Here is a 22,921-nt window from a genome sequence, read left to right on the forward strand (position 1 = left end):
ACTATTTTATAGTCTAAACAAATAAAGAAATTTTGACTTTTGACTAGTTTCTTCAAATATGAGAAACAATAAATAGCAACATTACCCGATGTGGGTAGATGTCATCATTTTATATGTACAAATCACATAAATGTTACTCTATAAAATAGTTTTATTACATATTTTTGATGATTTTTTAGGTTCTTTAGTTTGTTCCAAACGCAAATACTTAAATACTGTAAGAAACATCTATAAAATTTACCTTCACAGTTATTTTAATATCCTCACTGTGTAGATTTTTAAAATATTTGTTTAGATAATCTAAGGGCGTAAAGGACAAATTATTTAGACTTGGGTATGAAAATGTAAGGTTGTATAGGACAACAGATATACTACATGTACATTATACGCCCAAAAAGTTGTGTTTACTTGTTCTTTACTACCATGGTAACTGTACTAAAAAATCAAATGGTATTTACATCCCAATTTTCACGATGAATTTTGTTTAGCTTATCAAATATTATGGGTCGTAAAGGCACTTTTTTTGGGAATTTCGACAAACTAAATATACAGATCGATAGAGAATTAAATTCTGAGTAAAACTGTATAAATAACTCATTTTCGGTATTTTGTCCTTTACGACCTTTGAGCCCAGAGGTATCGATATGTGCACCAGATTTAGTTCCGAAGATATCTGAACGATAAACGTCACCATCTTATTCACTTATTTCTGATATTCGGTTTGGCCGAAGCTTCGGCTGGTTTTTGGCCGAAAACGAAAATATGGCCGAATGTCCATTTTTTGGCCGAAAATGGCCGAAAACGAAAACGAAAACGAATATTCGGTCGGTCACTATCTGTAATGTTTCTTACGACTTTTTGAGCGCATGATCGCATGTGAGTGGGAACAATTTGATAAAATCGTCGAATTGTGTTTGAGAAATGTGAATGAACAGTGCATAATTATAAACTACTGATAAAAATGTATCGAAAAATAGTGTGGTGTTATGTTTTAGTTTTGACTTTATTGGATATATCACTCAACACGAAATTGACAGCCCAGGGAAAGAGCCATGGTAAAAATCGATTTAGAGCTTCGTCTCTGCTTTTATATGATTGAGCTGGTCTCCTGAATTAAGGACCGAAGTGGCTGCAGCCCGAGGCGCTGGAATAGCAGCAATAATTTGGCAAGTTTTGTGCTAGTTGTCGCGTTCCGATGTTATTTTTGATCGGGGCCGCGGCGCACTTCTTGTCGATTTTATTTTGCTTACACCTTACACTTGTACTAGTATTTTGGTCTTTAAGAAGCCTAGGTATCATTGATTGTTGTAGGTAATATCACCAATGGAAAAGAAAATTACAATGGTTTATTCAAGTACCTACAGTACAATTAAAAAAAAAATGTTATTAACAAACTACCTCCCTCCTGGATATAAAATTGTTTGACATCTATCTGAGCATATGAATATAGGATATTCATTAGATAAGGTGACAAAAAATGTAGAAGATCTATCATTTGTATTTTTGTAACTACCGTTTTACACTATTCAGTTCAATCTTGGGATTAGTTTTCTGAGTAGCCTTGTTTACTAGTCACTAGGCTTTCCTTATTGTTGTGTTTTTTCTCATAAAATATTGTTATATTTTATTTTTACTTATTGCAGATGTGACAGTTCAAGACTCCTTCATCGAGGGGATATCATTTCAGGTAGTATTTATACTTGTCTGTCCATAAAATATCTAACAACTAAAGGCAATAAATTAAAGACAAATATATTGCCAGAGGTGAACATCAAAATACCCAAACATGTTTTCTTTGACTTCACTTTCCCCGATAGTAACCCAGACACAATAGTAGTTTAATTGTAATGAATGCTATAGCAGTTCACTGTCCATGAAAGTGTTAAAGACAGAAAGCAGGGCATGCTTATGCCTCGTTGTCTTGGATAGAAACCTACTGGCAGTTTTTGTTTAAAAATGCAACAAATAGGCAGAACAGTTTGTTTGTGTATCACTCGCAAAACTTAATTTTCGTTGTGTAGAATGAAACTGAAAGTGTTGTTTTCGATTAGGTCTTAATGGAACTTGCTTTAAAACTACTTGAGTCTGGATCTATGGCTTGTTGACTTTCAGTGTTAATGTAATTAACAACACTTTCTATAAGCCTAATTGCAAACAAAAATATACTTTTAGTATACTTACTTAACAAGATCATTTAAAGGAAGTCTATAGTTTTCCAAGTGTGTACAGTATTTATTGTTTACTCTGGTCCCCTCAAGACTGTCTTTTTCATTCTGTTGGTGTCGGTATGAGAGTGCATTGTTTTGTAACTTGCAGGAATGGGGCAAGGAATCCTTGGATCAGGGCTTAGGCACGGGCGCGGCGGCGGAGGCGCTGCGGCTGGAGCCGGCCTCGCTGCGCTTCGGGCGCGCGGCGCTGGGCGCGGCGCACGCGCTCACCGTCGCGCTCACCAACACCGCCAACAGCACCGTGCACCTCGCCTCCGTCGCCGGCACCACGCCCGACTTCCACGCTTCGTTCTTCGAGTCCAAGGTGCGTAAGCGACGCGCTGCCCGCCGACTTACTTCACGTCGCCCTCACTAGCATCATGTTCATGCATTACAACATTTCATTGGCGTAATAGTATATGGTTCACACTATTATATCTGAAGTTTGAATTCTGGTGACAATGTGGTGTAAATAATGTTATGTTTTATACTGTTATTGTAATAGATATAAATAAATAGATTAGATAATTCTAGGTTCCTCTACAAATTTATTATTCTTTTATAAAATTATTTACATTTTGCTTGTAAACATTGTCTTTGAAAACATAGATAAGAGTTGGAGGAGACATCACTTTGCTGTCGATATTTATGATGTATTGTGCAGCCAGTTCAGCAGTATAAAAGGTGTGCAGTAGGCTCTGTCTGGGGCCACAACATGCTGTCCTGTAATACAGAGATGTAACAAGTAGTTAAAAATGAAGAAATCAATGTAAAGATTCCCCAACATGTAGGTAAAATCTTTTGCGTCTATCCATATGCGCGTTAATCGCTTTGCGATCGTGGGCAGTATGGACTTGCTATCTTCCTGTTTGGTCTTGTGGTGGTGTGTGACGTTGTGACCCGCCTCGCGCGGTTACCGCGGTCGGGCGCGTCACGGCGACCATCGACTAGAGATGGGTTATACTAGGTAAATTTGATACTAGGTGCACCTGTTCCGAGTATTTATTAATACTCGATCCAAATACCTATTCCACCTAGTACGTAGTAATTTAGCATACTTGACGCGACTAGTGCGGACTAATCCACGTAATATGACTTTAAAATTTTTTTTTTAAAGATACAATGAATAATGCAATTTGAAATTGAATAATAATTCCTCCCTTCATACTTCAACAGGCTTTGGACTGTCAACTTAAAAGTTGGCGTATTTTAAAGATATCAATTTCATAAAAATATTTACATATTTTTTCTTATTTACATGAATATGGTTTGACTACGTTTGTGTGCGTTTGCTTCGTCGCGCTCAAATTTGTTTGGTCAGACAGAGACGGAGCGAATCTCTACGTTCGCACATAAGCTTAGCGAGAAATACTAGGTGCGCGTAATACACGACTACGGATTACGCAATAATAACCTCTATTACTTTGATGGTAGGGTCGGAAATCGTGTAATTTATAAAATACTAGGTGGATCAAGTATTTAAAAAATTGGAATAGGTGCCGCCTAGTACTGTAAAATACCTAGTGTGTGGATCTGTTCTAGTAAATACGTCTCATCTCTAGAGCAAGAAAACATAGAATTATTAGTCCATCCGCCGTACAGCCTCGACCTAAGCCCCAATGATTTCTATACTTTCCCTTAAATAAAGAATAAATTGCGTGGTCCGAGATTTTCATCACCTGAAGAAGCTGTGGAAGCCTACAAAACGGCCATTTTGGAGACCCAAACTTCCGAATGCAATGGTTGCTTCAATGATTGGTTTCGTGTATGGAAAAATGTGTCAAATTTCGCGGAGAATACTTTAAAAAGCAATAAATATATTTTTAAATAGTAATGTTGTTTCACTTCCTTGATTCCCGAAATTTTCAGTGCCGCCCTCGTATTTAATTGATTTGAAACTTACACGCTAGACAAATCGAATCAATTAACAAGCCTTGTTGTCAATTAACAAGCCAAAGTGTAACATTACACCTAGCTGAAGCTAATGACACCGCTAAAATAAGGATAAGAGGGTTTTGAAGTAGAATTGAGTGAAAGATATAACTAAAAACTAAAAATCTGGTTAAATATTACTGATTCAATGTAATTTATAAAGCAGTAAAGTTTGACTGACCAAATTAGAATATCCGTTTATTTAGAAAAATACTGCTAGTTTTAGATACAGTAAACATCTCTTATATCTGTTCCATTATTAGCTTACAATATACTTCGTTTTGGACGGAAGGAAGATAAAAACCCTAACGACAGCAGTGAGTGATCGCGTCGTCGCCGGCCGATCTGTCACGTTGGGACGGCTCACGGCGGCCTTGTGAGTTTGTGACGCGGGAGGCGCTGGTCACTGGCAGTCACAGATATGGATTAGAGCTGGCAGTGCTTTATCGACTACCGCAATATTTTGAACGCCGCGATATCACATTCACACCACAAGCGGTTAGTTACGCGGCAGCCGCTTGTTTGGATAACACAATGATGTAGGTTTCCGAGATAAAGCACCAATATCGCACATCTCGCCGTAACGATATAATCGCACTTTTAATTAAACGATTACATTATCAGACCACCTTTGCATAGTGTTTGTTTACAATCAAATGTAAAGTAGTAACATGCAAGCATAATTATCATTCTTTATTATCATTACTATGTAGTAAAGAACTTTTTAACCTTTAGATTCAAGAGAGAGGCTATCTATGTATATCACGATTGAAGTTTTAGAACTGGTGTAACGATTAACAAAAATATTATAAGCATAGCATAAAAACTAGATTAAAATTGCCTGACATAGTCAAAAACACTTTTTAGTGTTCGCCCCACATAACAACTGTTAAAGTTAATGCACGCTATGTGCTATGAAATTAATTTGTCGTTATATGTTTGTGTCCGGGTTGCACGTTTGCTAGTACGTAAGACTCGGAATTTTGGCTCGTTAACGACTGACACCCACTCTGTTATTTGAGATTTAGTTAAATACAGTTTGTGTGTGCTTATTATGCTTCAAAGGTTTCATTGGAGACTAAAGAAAATGAAATTGTTATTGAATTGTGAGCAAGCACTTTACGCGGCCATTTGTTTGGATTGTGCGAGCTTGCGTGACTGACTTGAGTTTTTATTCACTTAGATACTTGCTTGGTTTCCTCATTAATATAAATTGTTGCAGCAATTAGCAACACTGTGTTGTTTAACTTTTTATCTTTTTGCCTTTTCACAGTATTTTCTTAAGCGACAGACCAATAGTCCTTGGACTAACGTTTATGATGCCGTCGTTAACGATAGTGATATCTGAGGCACCTATTGTTTATTCCGTATGAAACACGCTAATTCATTATCTTATTTGCACTTCGTATTCGGAGCTGTTAGTGACCGTCGTAACTGCGTGTTGTTGCAGGACACACCTCTCATGTGACGCTCATTATCAGCTATTGACTTGACCTTTATTACTATTACATCATTTTATGTTATCTATGAATGTACCTTTATGATTATGTTAATATTGTAAGCACCAATATATGTTTTAATATTGATTTTCTGTAAATCAGGAGAAAATATTCTAAATGATCAATTTTATGTATTAAAAACTGAAATTTAAACTTATGTAATAGTGAATGAATAAAATTTTAAGGTTAGATTGTATATTTTGGAAGCGGAAGAGTACCAAGGATCGAGAGGATCTACAGCGCGTGGAGTAGCCTGCGCCGGGGCGCGGGAAAAGCTCGCATTTTGACGTTCGCGTCGCTGCCGTCAAGCTCGAACTTTTCCTGCGTCTCTGCGCGGGCTGGGCAACGGCAGGCGGCGCACGGAAGGCTGGAGATCTAGAAAACCCTTGTTGATGAAACACGGCGTCTAAATACACTGGTCATCACAAAAATCGACCCTCCCGCGACAAGCACTTTCAAACGTATGCATCCCCACTTCCCACCAATATTGGTACCATTTAAAAGCCTAGTTCTAAACTTCATTTCATTAAAGGAAAGGTTTTTACCCCAAAAATGTGTCTGTAGAAGAATCCAGAGTCACTTCTTCAAAAAATAGGTACCTAGTTACGCTTGAGCCAACTTTTATGGCTATAAAACTGTTAAGTTGGGATTAATCGCTATCCATCTGTTAAAGAGGACACGTGAGATCATTATTTGGTTTTATAACCATAAAAATTGGTCTAATTGATCCCAGAGGTGAGCCCAAAGTGAAGTCTTTTTTTAAGTCGCATTTATTGTATATCGCGTTTATGTTAATCGTTTATTAAGAAATTAAATGGGTTTTTCTTTAAGGATATTTATTGGGATTTCAAATAACACCAATATTGTTGAGGCACCATGATTGTGTCAGTAGAAACGAGTTTTCCTGTAAAACGTAGGTGGGCCGATTTTTGTGATGACCAGTATATTTGTAGAAATATAACTTTTTGTACTGTGTCAAGTTATTAATTCTTTTTATTATATTATACAACATTGACTGAAGAAAACATTTACTTACATAATTGATTTATTGCCAATAATTTCTCGCGTAATATTATGTTGTATATTTGCCGGTTCACTGGGGACATGCGATGCTTCTAACCGGCCGCTTGTGCCCGCAGACGCTGCCGCCCAACGGCAACACGACGTTCAGCGTGGTGTACCTGGGCCGGCGCGAGGGGCCCGTGGCGGCGCACCTCTACATACACACCTCGCTCGGGGTCTACAAGTACCCGGTCAGTGCTGTTACATCATATTAGCATTGATCAGTTAACAACTTAACACGTAATACGAAGCAATGTAGGTACACGTATTTGTGAAATCAAGTTAGCGATCGTGCAATAGTACTTAACAAATAACACAATTTTTCTTAGTCACGACTATAAAAAGTAAAAAAATGAGCAAGTTGTGCGACTTGCTGTTTAACGTTTAGGAACCGAAGGGGAGCATTGTGTCCAAACCCTGAAGAGGAATTGATTCTTTGTCGGCTATAAGTTTAGTATTATGGACGTAGTTATTGGTTTTTGAAAACCACAAGCATTATTTTGTTTCCTGATATAATACTATCATAAGATATAATAAACATTTTACGACACCGTTATTAATTTTGTTATTGGAATATTTAATTTTACTGATTACTCGTTATCACGTTCTTGTCATAACAGTAGTCATTTATATCTATTTGAGTGTAGGCAATAAAAAAAGAATATGAGTTACTTGTGACGTCATTTAATCGGCTAACGCTCCATCGACAGCTAAAGTTGAGGGACTGAAGCCGTCGTGATGTATTGATGACCTACACTGAACCGTCCCAGCTAGCACTACCACAGAATACATAATAGTAGCAACAGAAATTGCACTCCTTTGTGTAGGATCAGATGCCGACATTTTAACGGTAATAATAATAATGCAAAATATCCAACGCACATGGTGCATTCGAAATCGCACCTTACTACTACGCTCACAAGAGCGCATTTTTTTTGTGTTTAGAATTGATCTACGTCACCGCTCAAGCGTCAGGGTTGTATGAGCAAAGTAAAATAAATAAATAAAAACTTAATTTTAAGAAGCATTTATTGTATTTACGATTAGAAAACTTTAATCTAGTGGAGTTTGTATAATCGTACCATCTCTAAAGTACCTATTAATAAACTTCAGTGTTGCGATAATTCGAAATTAAACAAACAGTTTTAAAAGGTGTAGTGTCGGAAAATAGACACGGTGAAGTAAAGTTAATGTTTTTATTAGCTAAAATAATTTTTTTGCTATAGTTTTTTGTCATAAGTATTTCAAAATAATTTATTATTTAAAAAGTGTAGTTTTTTTTTATTATTTAAATCACTACAGTTAATTATTATTCCTAAATATTACAATTTTTCATTAAAGAAGAATAACAGTGCTGTTGGAACAATAAACCTTGATTGCGACTATGATCGACCGAGCGTGTATAGATACGCGTGTGCAAACAGGCGCGTGGCGGCCCGGACTGATTTGCAACTTGAAGTTGTCGCGCGCTGTAGGTAATTATCTCGGCCGGCATAGGCGAGTGACGGAGGCCTGGCACTACTATCAATACCGTGTTGTTACGTTTTAGATTTTTGCCACTTGATGTTTCGTAATCGTTGGAGTATATACGAGGTTTGTGTGTCGCAGGTGTCGGCGGAGGGCGTGGCCAGCGCGTGGGGCGTGTGGCCGCTGGTGGGGCTGCGCGTGCCGCACAACGCCACGCTCGACCCCGTGCTCACACTCTACAACCCCACCGACAAGCCCGTGCAGGTGCGTAACGGGATATAACAGGGTTATGCTGGATATCATTTTAGGGAGCTAAGTTAAATGATTAGGCGATTGAGTTCAGGCGGGTTTTAGAGTCGCGCTGACGCACGCTGACCGTCGGCGCTGACAGCCAAAACATAATATGAAGCTTCGGCGCCGAGCGATCAGCGTCACTCAGGAATGTTTCCTTTTAATTATGGATGATACATATTGCTCTGTCAGCGATGATCAGCGAGTGATGAGCGTGATTCTAAATCCCGCCTAAAGGGTGAAATGTCGGTTGATGTCTGGTTAGTTTTTCCCTCACCGGGGATAAGATGGAGAATAATACTGCGTAAATTAGGGAGTACGCATCTTTATTCTCTACAAAAGCCCGGTCTGTGAGCACGTTGAATTTTGTCCAATGATCCCAAGCTACCCATCCTTATCGCTCGCGCGTAATTATGTTGCTGTCGCGCTCGCACGCACTGAACGCACAGTCGTGCGAAGGGTAGCTTGGGGTCATTGGACAAAATTCTACGTGCTCACAGACCAGACTATATCAAATGTTAAGTGAGTTGTAGTGACCTAAAGAGCGATCGAGAGAGTTGGGCGTGTGTGTTGAATGAAGAGTTTTTCCTGCGGCAGGTGCGCGAGGTGTACTCGTCGGGCTCGTGGGTGGGGCTGCGGCTGCCGGGCGGCGGCGGCGCGGCGCCGCGGGAGGCGTGGCGCGTGCCGCCGCAGCAGGAGCGCGCGCTCGTGCGCCTCAAGCTGCGCCTGCCGCCGCCCGCCGTCCCGCACGCCGCGCACACAACGCAGCCGCGCCCGCTCACCGCGTACATCAGGTACTAATACCTTGCAGCTTACAGCAGGCCTGTCCATCTCCCCGAGGAGGCATTGAAAACAAAACACGCGCGGCTTACCTCCGGCGGGTTCAATTCACAGGAATCACGTGAGTAATGAGTGACGTTCGAGCGCGTATTCTTCACTTGCGGTGAGCAAAAATAACATAAAACAACACAGTAGCTTCTTGTAGCTCTCACCCATATCGCATCGGCACAGTACCGATCATTGACGTATGTAAAGTAAACGGTGCTCGACAAATATCTTCACGAAGATAAATCTGTACGTAGTACTTTATTATTCTATGCTTATAGCTACTGTGGGAGATGCCCTTCTTATAGGAACATATCGCACAAAGTCTGAATACAATATTTTTTTTGTAAACGATAATTGCTATCAATTTTCATCATTTTATGACTGTTGAAATATATGGCGAGAAACACTGCCACACATATTTATTTAGTTTTGTGACATAATTGTTTCGTGCGCAGAATAAAGGGCGACAACGTGGGCGGCGGCGGCGGGCTGGTGGTGGCGGTGGAGGCGGCGGCGGCGCCGGCCGGCACCTTCCTGCTGCCGGCCGTGCTCAGCCTGCGCGCCTCGGGCTCGCGCGACCCGCCGCACACGGTACCTATACGACTACTATTAAAACTAGTTACAATGAGGGCTATCGTTTTTATACTTAACAGTTGGCACCCCTGGCGATTGACAGGACCTTACTCTACAGTGGCGCCATCTTGATGAGTGCAAATGCGATAGTCCTCCTACCACTTTAACGCTCACCAGTTGGTGCCACTGTCTTCGCTACTAGCAAGTGACAGGACCTTACTCTACAGTGGCGCTAACTGTTGAGCGCTAAAACGATAGCCCTCATTACGATACGTTGCAATGTTGTGTACTCGACGCAAACACTCGTGGCAGGCGTGGCCATGAGTGATTTTTGAAACAGATGGACACTCGCCAATATTTTGTTAATTATTACGTATTATAAACAACGCTATGCCTGCCTCTGAGTGACGTCACCCATAACCAGTGTGAGTGCGAGAGAAAACTTGACAATATGCACTGTTTTAGTATCACACCGCCTACCATGAGTCTTTGCGCCAAGTATTTTATTGATATCATTTAAAATTCAATTAAATGATATAATAACAAAATACATCTTTTGTCTAATTATTCATTCCATTATAAATCAATTACGGAAAACCAGTGTCCATTTTATCTATCGCTGCATTTTTGTCTGATATTGTAAAGTCACGTGAGCAATATTTCCCCGCAGTTCGACATACTAGCAGGCAACAGTGGCAGCACGCCGGAACGTGTGGAAGCGTCACTGTGGGGAGCCCGCTGCGCGCCGCGCCCCGTGCCGCTCGTGCCGCCGCCCGACGCGCCGCCGCAGCACCACAACGGCCAGCAACTCGAGAAGACCACTACTAATGGTCAGCATTGCGATATTGCGAATGAGTCCGCCTGGCTGGCTACCACCATCTTACCTAAGTCTGTCGTACAATGTTAACAGCATTGCAATTGTTGTGTTCCGGCAGTTAGAGGTAAGATAGCCAGTTCCTCCGTGATTGAGGATTCCGGGTGAAGCTCGCTTCCACCTTCGGCCTGATCATCACTTACCATCAGGTGAGATACAGGCAAAGAGCTTCCTCGTTGTGGATAAAAAAAATGTAAACGAATGGGGAGTAAAAATCCTACAGCAGTAAAGAGTGTGGTGTTGTTGCAGGTGTGAAACCAGAGGGCGCATACTTAAGCTTACTGAGGTCACAACTCGACCCGCATCAGGAGGCGACGGAGACTTTGCAACTTACTTTAGATTGTGAGTACATCTGCAATACATAAATATACGATACAACTTTTTTTAAAAGCTATTGAGTGTTACTTGTGGTTGTTTTCTGTTGTAGTTGTATAATTCAGGGAAATGCATGAATTCCACAGTCGCTCGACTATGGGCGTCATACACGAGCGGGGGAGCGGGGGCGGGCGCCGCGCCGCCGGAGCAGGGCGCGTGGTGCGGAGGCTACGTGCGGCTGGGCGCCTCCAGCCTACCCTACAGTTTGCGCCTGCTGCCCGGCACACTGCACCTCACGCCCGCCGAGCTCGAGTGAGTAGACTGTAGATTGGAGCTACTCACTGCATACTGCCAGATATGACTAACGTTTTGAAAAGTCTTATTCTGTCTTATTGCTTAGTTTATTCACTCTCGAGTAATCAATGTAGGCACCTTATGGTGTATTTGTAGGCTGTTTGAGCAAAACAATGGCAGTTTCAAAATGTATGCAAATTTGGTGGTCCGACCACGCGAAATGTACATGGACGATATGTTCATGATATGTAATTTTATATGGAAGCATGAAGAACATGAATATGGTGTCTAATGGTATCGAAACCGAATTATTTATTTTTATAAATTAAAACGGTCCTCCTCGGTAGGGTTGTGACAGCGTCGCGGGATGAAGCGCTACGTGAGCGAGAGGTGCGCGTGCGCAACGAGTTCCCCGTGCCCGTGTTAATCAGTGCCATCGACTACGGACCGGAAATCGAGAAACACTTTCACGTGAGTCATTTTACCTGATATAAACAACTGTTATATTTTCAAACGTGATGCTGATTTTCCGAATGTTTTAGCAATATTTTGGTTTTGAGCAGCGTTCGTCCGTTGCAGGTGGGGGCGCTGACGCCGCTCGTGTTGCAGCCGGGCGCGGAGGCGGTGGCGGCGCGCGTGCGGCTGCGCGCCGTGACGGGCACGTCGCTGCGCGCGTCGCTCACGCTGCGCACCAACCTCACGCGCCTCTCGCTGCCCGTGTTACTGCACGCCGGCGCGCTGCACCTGGTCGGTACCACTCTGGAGGCTGCGAAGTCGAGCTAGTCCAGTTTGAAACGCATAACGGGTATCAGTCGGCCCAGTGCAGGCTACTTTATTGATCTTATGTACTTCTTGATGTCCGTTGTAGGAGTAAATAAATGGAATTTGTACCTTAGGCGTACGAAATAACAGTGAGTGTTATTTTTCGTTGCGGACAGGAATGGGAGTGGCCGAACTCATCGGACGGCCACCTGCGGATGGGCGCGGTGAGCGTGTCGTCGACGCGGCGCGTGTCGCTGCGCATCCACAACCCCGCACCCGCCACGCTGTGCCTGCGCTCCCACGCGCTGCGCCTGCCCGCCGCGCAGCTCGCGCTGCCCGCCTGCGTGAGTCCCTCGGATGATGTGTGGTAGTGGCGTGTGAGGCGGGTCGTTACATTCCCTATAATATGGTCGAGTGAAGCGATGGCTGGTTCACACGTCATGTCTGTGAACAGGCGCTGCCTTCGGGGACTGGTCAAGGAAAGATATACCTGACATAAAATATATATGTATCAAAACGCAACAATTAACCTAGAAATTAGCACGGCACTAAAGAAATATATTCAAAACTGCCACGCGGTCTCGTGCTAGATGGGCGTCTTAAAGGCCACCTTCTATCAACGGGAGCGGGTGGTAAGTAACTTGCTTCTGAATGTATTGTAACTTCCTACTTTTTTATATTTTTTTAAACCGGCAGACAGTGGTGACTGAGTTTGATGCGGCGCTTCTTCTCAGCACTTGCCAAAGAAATGTTCGTCTCGAAGCGCTGGTAGGGCAAAAAAAGAATGAGACATGTATAGGCTCCTTAAGAGCATTTGACGATTTGCAAGTACTAATTTAATTAGTCTAAACAAATAAAGAAAATTTTTATTTTGATGTGACGTCGGTGTCCCCGAGCGCGATGTCTGACGGTGTCGGTTGTTGCAGCGCTGCATCAAGCCGGGCGAGCGCGCGCAGGCGTGGCTGACGGTGGTGGCGCCGGCGCGCGCGGGCGCGCTGACGGGCAGCGTGCACGTGAGCACGGCGCACTTCGAGTCGCGCGCGCCCGTGTCGCTGCACGCGCACCAGGGCCGCCTGCGCGCGCACGCGCTGCGCCTCGCGCCCGCCGCGCCCGTGAGTACCGCCCCGTCTCGGCCCTTCGGCTGCGGCGCCTTCGAATTGAGACTCACGTGACCCGTTCTTGCAGTACGTGTGGTCCACGGCGCCGCTGGTGTTGGAGAGTTCGATGGCGATGAACATGCGCGTGGTCGACGTCACGCAGCTGCAGCCCGATCCCGCCGTGTCTTTTATGTGAGTATCCTAACCGTTTTTTGTTTCTTTTTTTTTTAATAAATGAAACTTATTTTGCATTTGTAGTAAGTAAGTAGGTACCTACTTATAAGATAAGTCATGTTTAAATCAAAATTCTACTATTATTGATACGATTAAGTGTTTTTTTTTGTGTGCATGGAACGGTTCGGAACAAACTGCATTGAATCTATACAGGGTGGAAACGATAAGTGATCTCACCCGATTATTTCTAAACTATACAAGATATCGAAAAACTGGTTACTGATCCTGAAAGTGCTTCACAAGCTCTTTCAAACGGTGCTAATAATAAGTTTCAGATTAAACTGGAACTATCCGAAAATTCAATGTTTCCAGCTTCCATACATTTGGTAAAGTTACATAATTTTAAAAACTACACACGATATCGTTAAACTGGTTACTGATCCTAAAAGTGCTTCACGAGCTCTATCCAACGGTATTAATATCAAGTTACAGAATAAACTGGATCTATCATAAAATTCAATGTTTCCATCTTCCATACATTTAGTACTATCACAGTCATGGCACTCATCTCTTGATAATTTTATAGCAAGTAAAGCCTAAAACTAATGTTTTTCACAAATAATTTTAAATAAGATGCAAGTTACGAGTTAATTTAATCGACTTTTTAAGTTTATTAATTAACAAAAAATAAATTACACTTCTAATAATGTGTTGTCGGCATACATTTAGTATGGAAGCTGGAAACATTGAATTTTAGGATAGTTCCAGTTTATTCTGTAACCTATTATTGGTACCGTTTGAAAGAGCTTGTGAAACACTTTCAGGATCAGTAACCAGTTTTTCGATATCTTGTATAGTTTAGAAATAATCGAGTGAGATCACTTATCGTTTCCACCCTGTATTGCATGTTGTGTCAGCCTATAATTGTTGTTGCATTGTAACTTTGTTCATAATTGTAATTTTTAAATGTACATATTGTAATGTAACAATGTTGGTAGACCTAATAAATAAATAAAAATAAAAATATCCCTCTTTGCCGGTGTTTCAATATCGTTTTTAACCGATTAAAGCCCCTAAATAAATAATGATAAAAAAACTGTTCCAAGTTGTATAATTTGTGGTGTCAGTTCAAGTAACGTAAGCTGAGCGAGTAGCGTAACATAGTTCCGTTTCGCAGGCCCGAAGGGCAGGGCTGGGTGACGGCGGGCACGCAGGCGGTGGGCGCGGTGGAGTACGCGCCCGAGCGAGCCTGCCGCCCGCGCTGCTACACCGGCCTCGACACCGATTCGCCTGGTACGTCCCGCGCCAAAGTTTGCTCCAATGTTTGATCAAATCGTATCGGTAAATTAACGTGACTGTCTGACGTAACGACTGTATTTATAGAGGGTGCAGCATGGTTACGGCGAGCGCAGGAAGGAGCTGGCGCGCTGCGTGAAGACGTGGAGTTGTTGCGCGCGCGTCGCGCCATGTTCACGCCGCGCGTCCAAAACGTCTCGCTGCTTTTACATACTACAGAGGTATGACTACATTCGATCTCTATCTGTAATAATAGAGGAGTAGAGTATTAACTGTATGTGACTTTATTGGTGTATCTAATAAATAAATAAGTTTCGCATGACGTCACAAAGTGCTACACTTTTAAGCACTCCTTGATGTCACGGACTTTTTAGCGTGATTTTCAGTTTTCATTAGTTTAAAAAAATGAAAAATATATTTTATTAGGAAAATCAATTAAGCAATACAAATACATAAAATATGTCGAGTATTTTTTTAGTCAATGAGGGTTTTCGCGGGAAGATCCGCTAGATGGCGGGACGCGGATGTGGGGTCTGACTGCGTGATTGGTGGATTTTGACATATCTGTCAATGTCATGTCACCTCGCGTCTACGTATTGCCATCTGGCGGATTTTTCATTCTCAAAAACCCTCATTCAATTGAAGTAATCAATTCAAATTCTTATCTTACACATGACTGTGCGACTTCGTAACGAGGTGTCCGGGTGCCGCAGGTGGTGCAAATCCCGGTATCGGGGTCAGTACGCGCGGAGTGGCCGCGCCTGCTGGCGGGGGCGGGCGTGGGCGCGGGCGGGCTGCTGGCGGGCGTGGGCGGCGCGGCGGCGGCGCGCCTGCGCCTGCGCAACCCGTCCACGCGCGCGCTGCTGCTGCACGCCGCGCTCACGCCGCACCACCTGCACCGCCCGCACCCGCACCACCCCCACCCCCACCCGCACACGGCCCACCACGACCCGGACCATTTGTTACACCCTAAGGAGTGAGTGAACTCATTTATTTTTACAAAAAAGCACTTTTACACGTCCCAGTATTATGGCGCAATTTCACTAATCGATAGGGTCCGCATGCGGCGTGCGGGAGATTTCTGGAACGCATGCCACAGTGCCCGCAATCTGCGTGCGTAGTTTACTAAAAAATAGAAACAGGCATGGGACGTCAGAAAATCTGAATGATGAATTTCATTGGTCAATAGCGCATGGTTGGTATAATGCATGCGGGGAATCCCCGCAGGCGTTGTACCAAACGCGTATCAACTTGCAACTTTCATTGGTCATTATCTCGCATGCGAGGAGTCCCCGCATGCTGTATACCGAACGAGTTATCGACTAATGAAAATGCGCCATTAAAACCTTACCGCTGCTTCGGGACAATAAATAGGCCAGTGCTGAGAAGAATCAGCGCAAGAAACTCAGTCACTATTGTTAGCTCGAGTGCTCTCTTTATCACGCTTATATCTCGCATGTATGTTATTGACACCTCGAAGTGAACCCTTCGCTTACCGTTCGAATACAACGTTGCATATAAACTTCAGCGATAGTGAGGCTTAACGAACCAACAGAACTTGAAAATTAAACCAAAATTACAGATTAATTATGTGACAGTAACTTGACCTCGACCCGCGGCGAGGATGTTTTGCGTACTTGTTTTCCACCGGACATGGAAAGCAAAAACATTGTCAAGGAAACAAAAATGTGTTGTTTTGTGTAGACAATTTTGTTGAATGCTTACGTGTTTTTGTTGATCGTGTGGGACAAAACATGCGTTGGACACCCGACAAACAATAAAGTCTCATAGCCACGATAGCCGAACGGTGAAAGAGTCGAACTGGCCGACTCATGGTACGGGGAACGCGGGTTCCCACCGCCGCTCGACTATTGTGGTGAGTTCACTCGTAACACAAGCATATTATTTTAGCTTAGTACGAGGGGCTAACGGTAACGTATCTGTAATTTGTGTATAGCCTGACCAGGAACATAGAAACCCTCGCCATGTTGCGGAAAACTAATGGTACTAATTTCTTTTAATGGCAACAGTAACTGAAAACTTCATTGACATGTCACCTTGCATGTCAGTCTATTGCTGTCAAAGTGTAAACAAACTTTATTTTAAATGTGCGCAATTGGTTTTATGAATTAAATTGCTAAAATATTTTTATAGTCGTGAAAGAAAAGTGGTTCACAATGTGTTAAAGTATTTGTCGAAGAGAAATACTAAGGGTTCGGACAATATTTTCATTGAATAATGTTTCCGACAAAGGTTGTCAAATTGACTGACATGTTTATCGTATAGTACAGTCCACTATGAAAATTAGCTGTGGTTTGTTTCAACTACCTATTTTTAAAAAAAATTGTCACTTTCTAAGTGTTTAATTTTATAGGATTGGGAAAGAAGTACCGAGTTTGAAGCGTTCATGAGCAGACATTGCAGTTGAATATTCAAGTTCTGAATTTGATTATTGATGAATAATAAAATAAATTCGTCTTGCTCGATTGATGGTTTCATTTAATTTATTTAAATCAGGTTACTTATAATAATATTTTTTCGTTAATTTATGAAAATATCAATTTAGCCCGTAATCCTGAATCCTGATACATAAAGTTAGCCTATTAATTTAACACAGGTACGACTGTACTCAGTGTTGCACTATCAAATGCAATTGACGCGCCTCTATGCCAGGGTTTTTATGTTCCTGGTTAGGCTATAATAACAAATTACTAATAATAAAAAAATATATTTCGCAGCGTGGAGGGCCTGGAATCGTTCTGCAAGAAGCACAAGTGCGTGTGGTCGGCGGAGGCGTTCTCGATCGGCTCGTGGCAGGCGCGCGCGGGCGCGGCGGGCGTGGCGGAGCACGCGGCCGGCAACGCGACCCGCGCGCCCGTGCTGCTGCTGGCGCCCGGCGCCGAGCTCGACCTCACGCTCGGCTTCGCGCCCACGCGCGCCGCGCCGCTCGCCGCCTACTTGTACCTGAGGTGATGACGTTGTCTTGCGTACCTATTAAAGCCTGGTCCGTGAGCACGTACAATCCCGTCCAATGACCCCAAGCTACCCATCTTTATCGCTCGCGCGTAATTGACAAGGATGGGCAGCTTGGGGTCATTGGACGGGATTCTACGTGCTCACGGACCAGGCTTTATACGTATTATTCGACTTTACCGTTGCGCTGAGCCGTGCGGTGACGGCAGAGTAGAATACATTTGTCACCAACTCCTACTCTACCCGCGGCTGTCGTAAGAGGCGACTTAAGGAATACACATCAAACAGAACGGGCAGCGGCGCTCTCTGATAAACATCTCTCTTTAAAACTGCGATCTCCAACCCGCCTGCCGAGCGTGGGGATGATGACAAAACACTTCACTATAGTGGAGGAGGCTCATATCGTAGTTCAGCAGTCGACTGTAAAGGGCTGTCGATGATGATGATGACCGTTGCGTTAACATTTTCCGATCTCATCATGAATTGACGATTCTCCATTTCTATCATAGTTTCCGATTCCATCTTCTCGTTTGCTTTCTTTGTTCTGACACGATTCCTTCGTTTTCAGAAATAATTTGACAATTGTGGAGATCATTCCTGTGTGGGGCCGCGGCGCCTACCCCAGCCTCGAGCTCGGCGGCCGCCGGCCCGGCTCCGGCGCGCCGATAGTATTTGAGGTAACTGCGATCTCGTTCTTATGCCCTATTCTACTGTCTTTGAATGTGTTTTCGAACTCGCGTACGCAATTAAGAGGTGTCAGCGAGCCAGTAGTGACGTGTGGGCGTGCGCAGGTGACGGAGTGCGCGTCGCCGACGGACGTGGAGGCGGGCGTGGTGCGGCGCGCGCTGTCGCTGCACAACACGGGTGACGTGCCGCTGCAGCTGCGCGACTGGCGCCTCGCCGGACAGCCCTGCCAGGTGACGAGAGATCGTCTTTTTTACATTTTTATTTTAGATTTCAATGCTATAAAGTGCCACTTCTTCCTACTACATGATCAAATTCAAATAGATTTGTAGTTAATTAATAAATTGTTTTGTTCTGTCGTAGAAATTATCATAAGTGAGTATTGATAATTTTCACATTATTTTTATCATCACTCGTCTCCCGCCAACGCTAATCGAGAGCGCGTTGCAGGCGCGCGGCTTCCGGCTGCAGCCGTGCGCGGCCATCTCGCTGGCGCCCAACGAGTCGCGGCCGCTGCGCCTCGCCTTCACCGCCGACTACACGCTGGCGCGCGTCACGGCCGCGCTGCACGTGCGCGCCGACGCCGCGCGCCTCGAGTTCGCGCTGCACGCGCACGCGCCCGCCGCCCTGCTGCGCGCCTGCGGCCCGCACGCGCCGCGCCCGCCCTTCGAGCCCGGCCTGCGCGCCGCCGGCGTGCTGCTGGCGCTGGCCGCGCTGGCGCTCGTCTGGACCCGCAGGCCGAGCGCCGCGCCTTCGAGTGCTGGCGCGCCGAGGTGCTGCGCCGCGCGCCCGCCGACGACGACCGCTCCAGCGAGGACGCCGACGCCGCCGCCGCCATGCCGCCGCCCGAGCCGGAGCAGCGGGACAGGTGAGCTTCGTTCATTACTATTCCCACCTCTCGTTCCCATCACTGCAACTCCTATGTAGCCAGAATCCACAACTTGACCGCCATAAAAACTCAACCAATTAAGGTCAAGCTTCGTTCATTAGACATTGAATGACTTTCGGGTTCGGGTGCTTCCCCCGACTTTCAGAAGATCGTCGATCTACCAAATAAAAGATCCACCACTCGTACTGCGCCTCTCAGTCTGTAAAAACTTCTCGAGGATTTTTTTATTTATTTATTTATTTTATGGAAAACAAACAGCATATATGCATTATTAATAGATGAGGCGATTTTTGACGCGATCACTCTCGATTCTAGAATCGTTTTGTAATATGTGACGAACGGGAATTGAAACAGTACATTTATTCGACGATGCTTAAATCATCAAATCTTAAATGATCGCGTACTCGAATTGCAGATCAGCGTCTCCCCCGACGCCCACGGACCGGCGCTCGAGCGACGAGGAGGAGGGCCCGTCGGCGGAGTCGTCGGTGGGCTCGTCGCTGGCGTCGGACTCGTCGCGCGCCGACGAGCCCGGCCGCGACGACAGCGACGAGCCCGACCGGCCCGCCACGCCGCGCCGCCCGCCGCGCCCGCGCCGCCAGCCCATCGACCCAGAGAACAGGTGCGCTGCCGCCCTGCCTATTCAATTTTACTCCTGATCTGATATTCGCTTTTTCGCAGTGTTAAGGTATTTTTTTTTTAAATACGGCAACGCTATGTAATTTTTTCATTATTAAAGCCTTATACAGAAGCTCAAAGTTGCACAAGGTGCTATGGAAAGGGCTATGCTCGGTGTTTCTTTACGAGATCGAATCAGAAAGGAGATTCGTAAACGAACTAAAGTCGCTGATATAGCCCGCCTGATGAATTAGCAAGCTGAAGTAACAATAGGCAGGGCACATAGTATGCAGAATTGACGGCTGATGGGGCAGCATGGTTCTGGAGTAGAGGCCGCGTCACCCACAAGGTGGACCAACATCATAAAGATAGCAGGAAAGCGCTGGACGCAGGCCGCTACCAACCGGACAACATACAAGGCATTAGGGGAGACCTATGTTCAACAGTGGACGTCCTATGGCTGAAATGATGATGATGTCATCTGGCATCGTCACAACTCCGGGAGTGACCGCCTCCACGATGAATCCGAAAGTTCCTTACTTCAACATACAGGGTGGAAACGATAAGTGATCTCATTCGATTATTTCTAAACTATACAAGATATCGAAAAACTGGTTACTGATCCTGAAAGTGCTTTACGAGCTCTATCCAACGGTACCAATAATAGGTTACAGAATTAACTGGATCTATCCGAAAATTAATTGTTTTCAGCTTCCATACATTTAGTAAAACCACATAATATTTAAAACTATACAAGATATTAAAAAACTGGTTACTAATCCTGAAAGTGCTTCACAAGCTCTATCCAACGATACTAATAATAAGTTACAAAATTAACTGGATCCATCTTAAAATTCAATGTTTCCAGCTTCCATACATTTAGTACAGCCACAGTCATGGCACTCATGTCTTGATAATATTATAGCAAGTAAAGCCTAAAACCAATGTTTTCCATGAATAATTTTAAATAAGAATGCAAATTACGAGTCCATTTTAAGTGTTTATTGTTTAATAAAAAAAAATACTTCTGATTTTGTTTGACTGGCATACATTTAGTATGGAGGCTGAAAACATTTAATTTTCGGATAGATCCAGTTTATTATGTAACCTATTATTTGTACCGTTTGAAAGAGCTTGTGAAGCACTTTCAGAATCAGTAATCAGTTTTTCGATATCTTGTATAGTTTAGAAATAATCAAGTGAGATCACTTAACGTTTCCACCCTGTATATGTCGATGAAATATGTTATTCTCGTAACAAGATAATACTTGAAATGTACCATGTTTTATGCAAATAAATAATTTTAATTCAATCAGTATTGTATCTTTCAGAGCGGAGGACGCACGGCTAGCGACCCGGGCGCGGCGGGAGGCCAGCTCGCCGCCGCGGCTGCTGGCGCTGGTTCAATTAAAAAAATCTATGATGTCGCGTTGCGTCGATGTTGGGAGAATGGAAAATGTTAATACGAAACGCTCGAACGCATCTTTGCACAGTAGATTGCAAATACGTCGTTTCACAGCGAATCAGCCGCCAACTGAAGCCTGGTCCGTGAGCACGTAGAATTTAATGACCCCAAGCTACCCATCCTTATCGCTCGCGCGTAATTATGTTGCTATTGCGCTCGCACACTCACTGCGGGCGCCCGTCGCACAGTCGCGATAGCAATATACGGACCAGACTTTACATATCTCGCAATTTATTTTAAATTAAAATTATTTTCAATTTTTAATTCAATTCTTTATTGCTATTTCTCGTCTATTTCGGCCGTTTCGGATGTTGAACTAGTTGAACAAAAATCGATAACCGCGTCGCCCGATGCAGGAGCGGCGCCGCTGCCGCCCATCGGGTCGGACGTGCGGCGGCGCGCGGAGGCGGAGCGCGAGCGCGCGGCGGACCAGTCGCTGTTCTACTTCAACGGCGACGCGCCGCCCGCGCCCGCCTGGCGCGCGCCCTCCGCACCCGCGCCGTCGCCCGCGCCGCGCGACCGCCCCGCCTACTCGCCCGTGCAGCCCGACTACCGCAACGACTTCGGTGAGTCACCCTTCGCCCGCTTCGACCTACGAACTCGCAGATTATCGCTCGTATTCACAAATGCTTGCATAAGTGAAGCAACAAATCGAACGCACAGCGTTGAATAGCGCTCTGTGATTAGTTCGTGTACCACTGTACTGTGCGTCCACGCGCACTGTGAGATCACCTCATAGTAATGTTTGTGAATACAGTTTGCCTATGATCTTGCGGTGCGAAAATAATGTGTGAACACACTGTAAAATGAGAATCGACGAATGTTTTCAGACGACAACTCCGGCATGAACGCATACGGATCCCTGTGGACGGGCCCGGGCTCGAGCGCGTGGGCGTGGGGCGGCGGCTTCGCGGGCGTGCGGCCCCCGCCCGGGTTCGCGGCGCCGCCGCCCGCGCCGCGCGCCTACGACCCGTTCCGCTCGCTGGCCGCCATCTGGGCGCCGGGCGCGCTGGACTGGCGCGCCGACCCCGAGCCGGCCGCCGCCGCGCCCGCGCCGCCCGACCCCGCCGCCGCCGCCGCCGACGCGCACGCATCTAGTCTCGACGCCCCGCCGTCTCGCTCGGTCGTCCCTAAGACTGAATAAACTTACGTTTCTGAGCATGCTGCCATTTTATTTCTGATACCATCTCGTGAAAAATAGTGATGTTAATTGTTAACCCTCGATCGCTCAATGGTAGTATAGTAACCACATTATTTTAAACTATTGCCTTGTGTCAAGGTCTAAAAACAAGGATTTTTTAAAACTTGCATATCCGATTACCACTCTTCCTTACTGTATCTCTCTCACACCAGCCCCATCTACAATCACTAAATGCTATCACGTTTCTATTACCAATATTATGTTTTTTTAAACATTCAGGATTTTTTCTACTGTAACTGCAAAAATGTATGTTTTCTTTGCCATTTTTTGATAGTGAAAAAACCTACACTAAAAAGTAGAATAATAATTACTAATTACCTACTTATTTATTAGGACGAATTATTAATATTTATGTAGGTATACCATGATTGATACTTCTGGAGTCGGTGCCAAGATTATGAAACATGTAAAGTTTGCCTG

The 22,921-nt window shown here is 44.5% G+C and overlaps 1 protein-coding gene across 1 annotated transcript; it reads left to right on the forward strand.

The window, feature by feature from the left end:
* Positions 1 to 841: 841 nt before the first annotated feature.
* Tmem131 (Transmembrane protein 131) lies at positions 842 to 22,461 on the forward strand. The gene is made up of 27 exons (XM_028308823.1): positions 842 to 1,055; positions 1,644 to 1,687; positions 2,317 to 2,532; positions 6,778 to 6,891; positions 8,309 to 8,431; positions 9,056 to 9,252; positions 9,742 to 9,877; positions 10,530 to 10,689; positions 10,983 to 11,075; positions 11,195 to 11,360; positions 11,690 to 11,813; positions 11,922 to 12,089; positions 12,281 to 12,448; positions 13,031 to 13,216; positions 13,290 to 13,393; positions 14,553 to 14,668; positions 14,759 to 14,892; positions 15,385 to 15,647; positions 17,410 to 17,640; positions 18,213 to 18,321; positions 18,436 to 18,561; positions 18,779 to 19,021; positions 19,066 to 19,196; positions 19,633 to 19,839; positions 21,167 to 21,327; positions 21,489 to 21,866; positions 22,131 to 22,461. The coding sequence occupies exons 1-27, from the start codon at positions 962 to 964 to the stop codon at positions 22,442 to 22,444; spliced, it is 4,506 nt and encodes a 1,501-aa protein (XP_028164624.1). The 5' UTR covers positions 842 to 961; the 3' UTR covers positions 22,445 to 22,461.
* Positions 22,462 to 22,921: the final 460 nt, after the last annotated feature.

Source organism: Ostrinia furnacalis, unplaced genomic scaffold (assembly GCF_004193835.3).
Source record: "Ostrinia furnacalis isolate ACB-3 unplaced genomic scaffold, ASM419383v2 OfSCF2515, whole genome shotgun sequence".
Classification (NCBI taxonomy): Eukaryota; Metazoa; Arthropoda; class Insecta; order Lepidoptera; family Crambidae; genus Ostrinia; species Ostrinia furnacalis.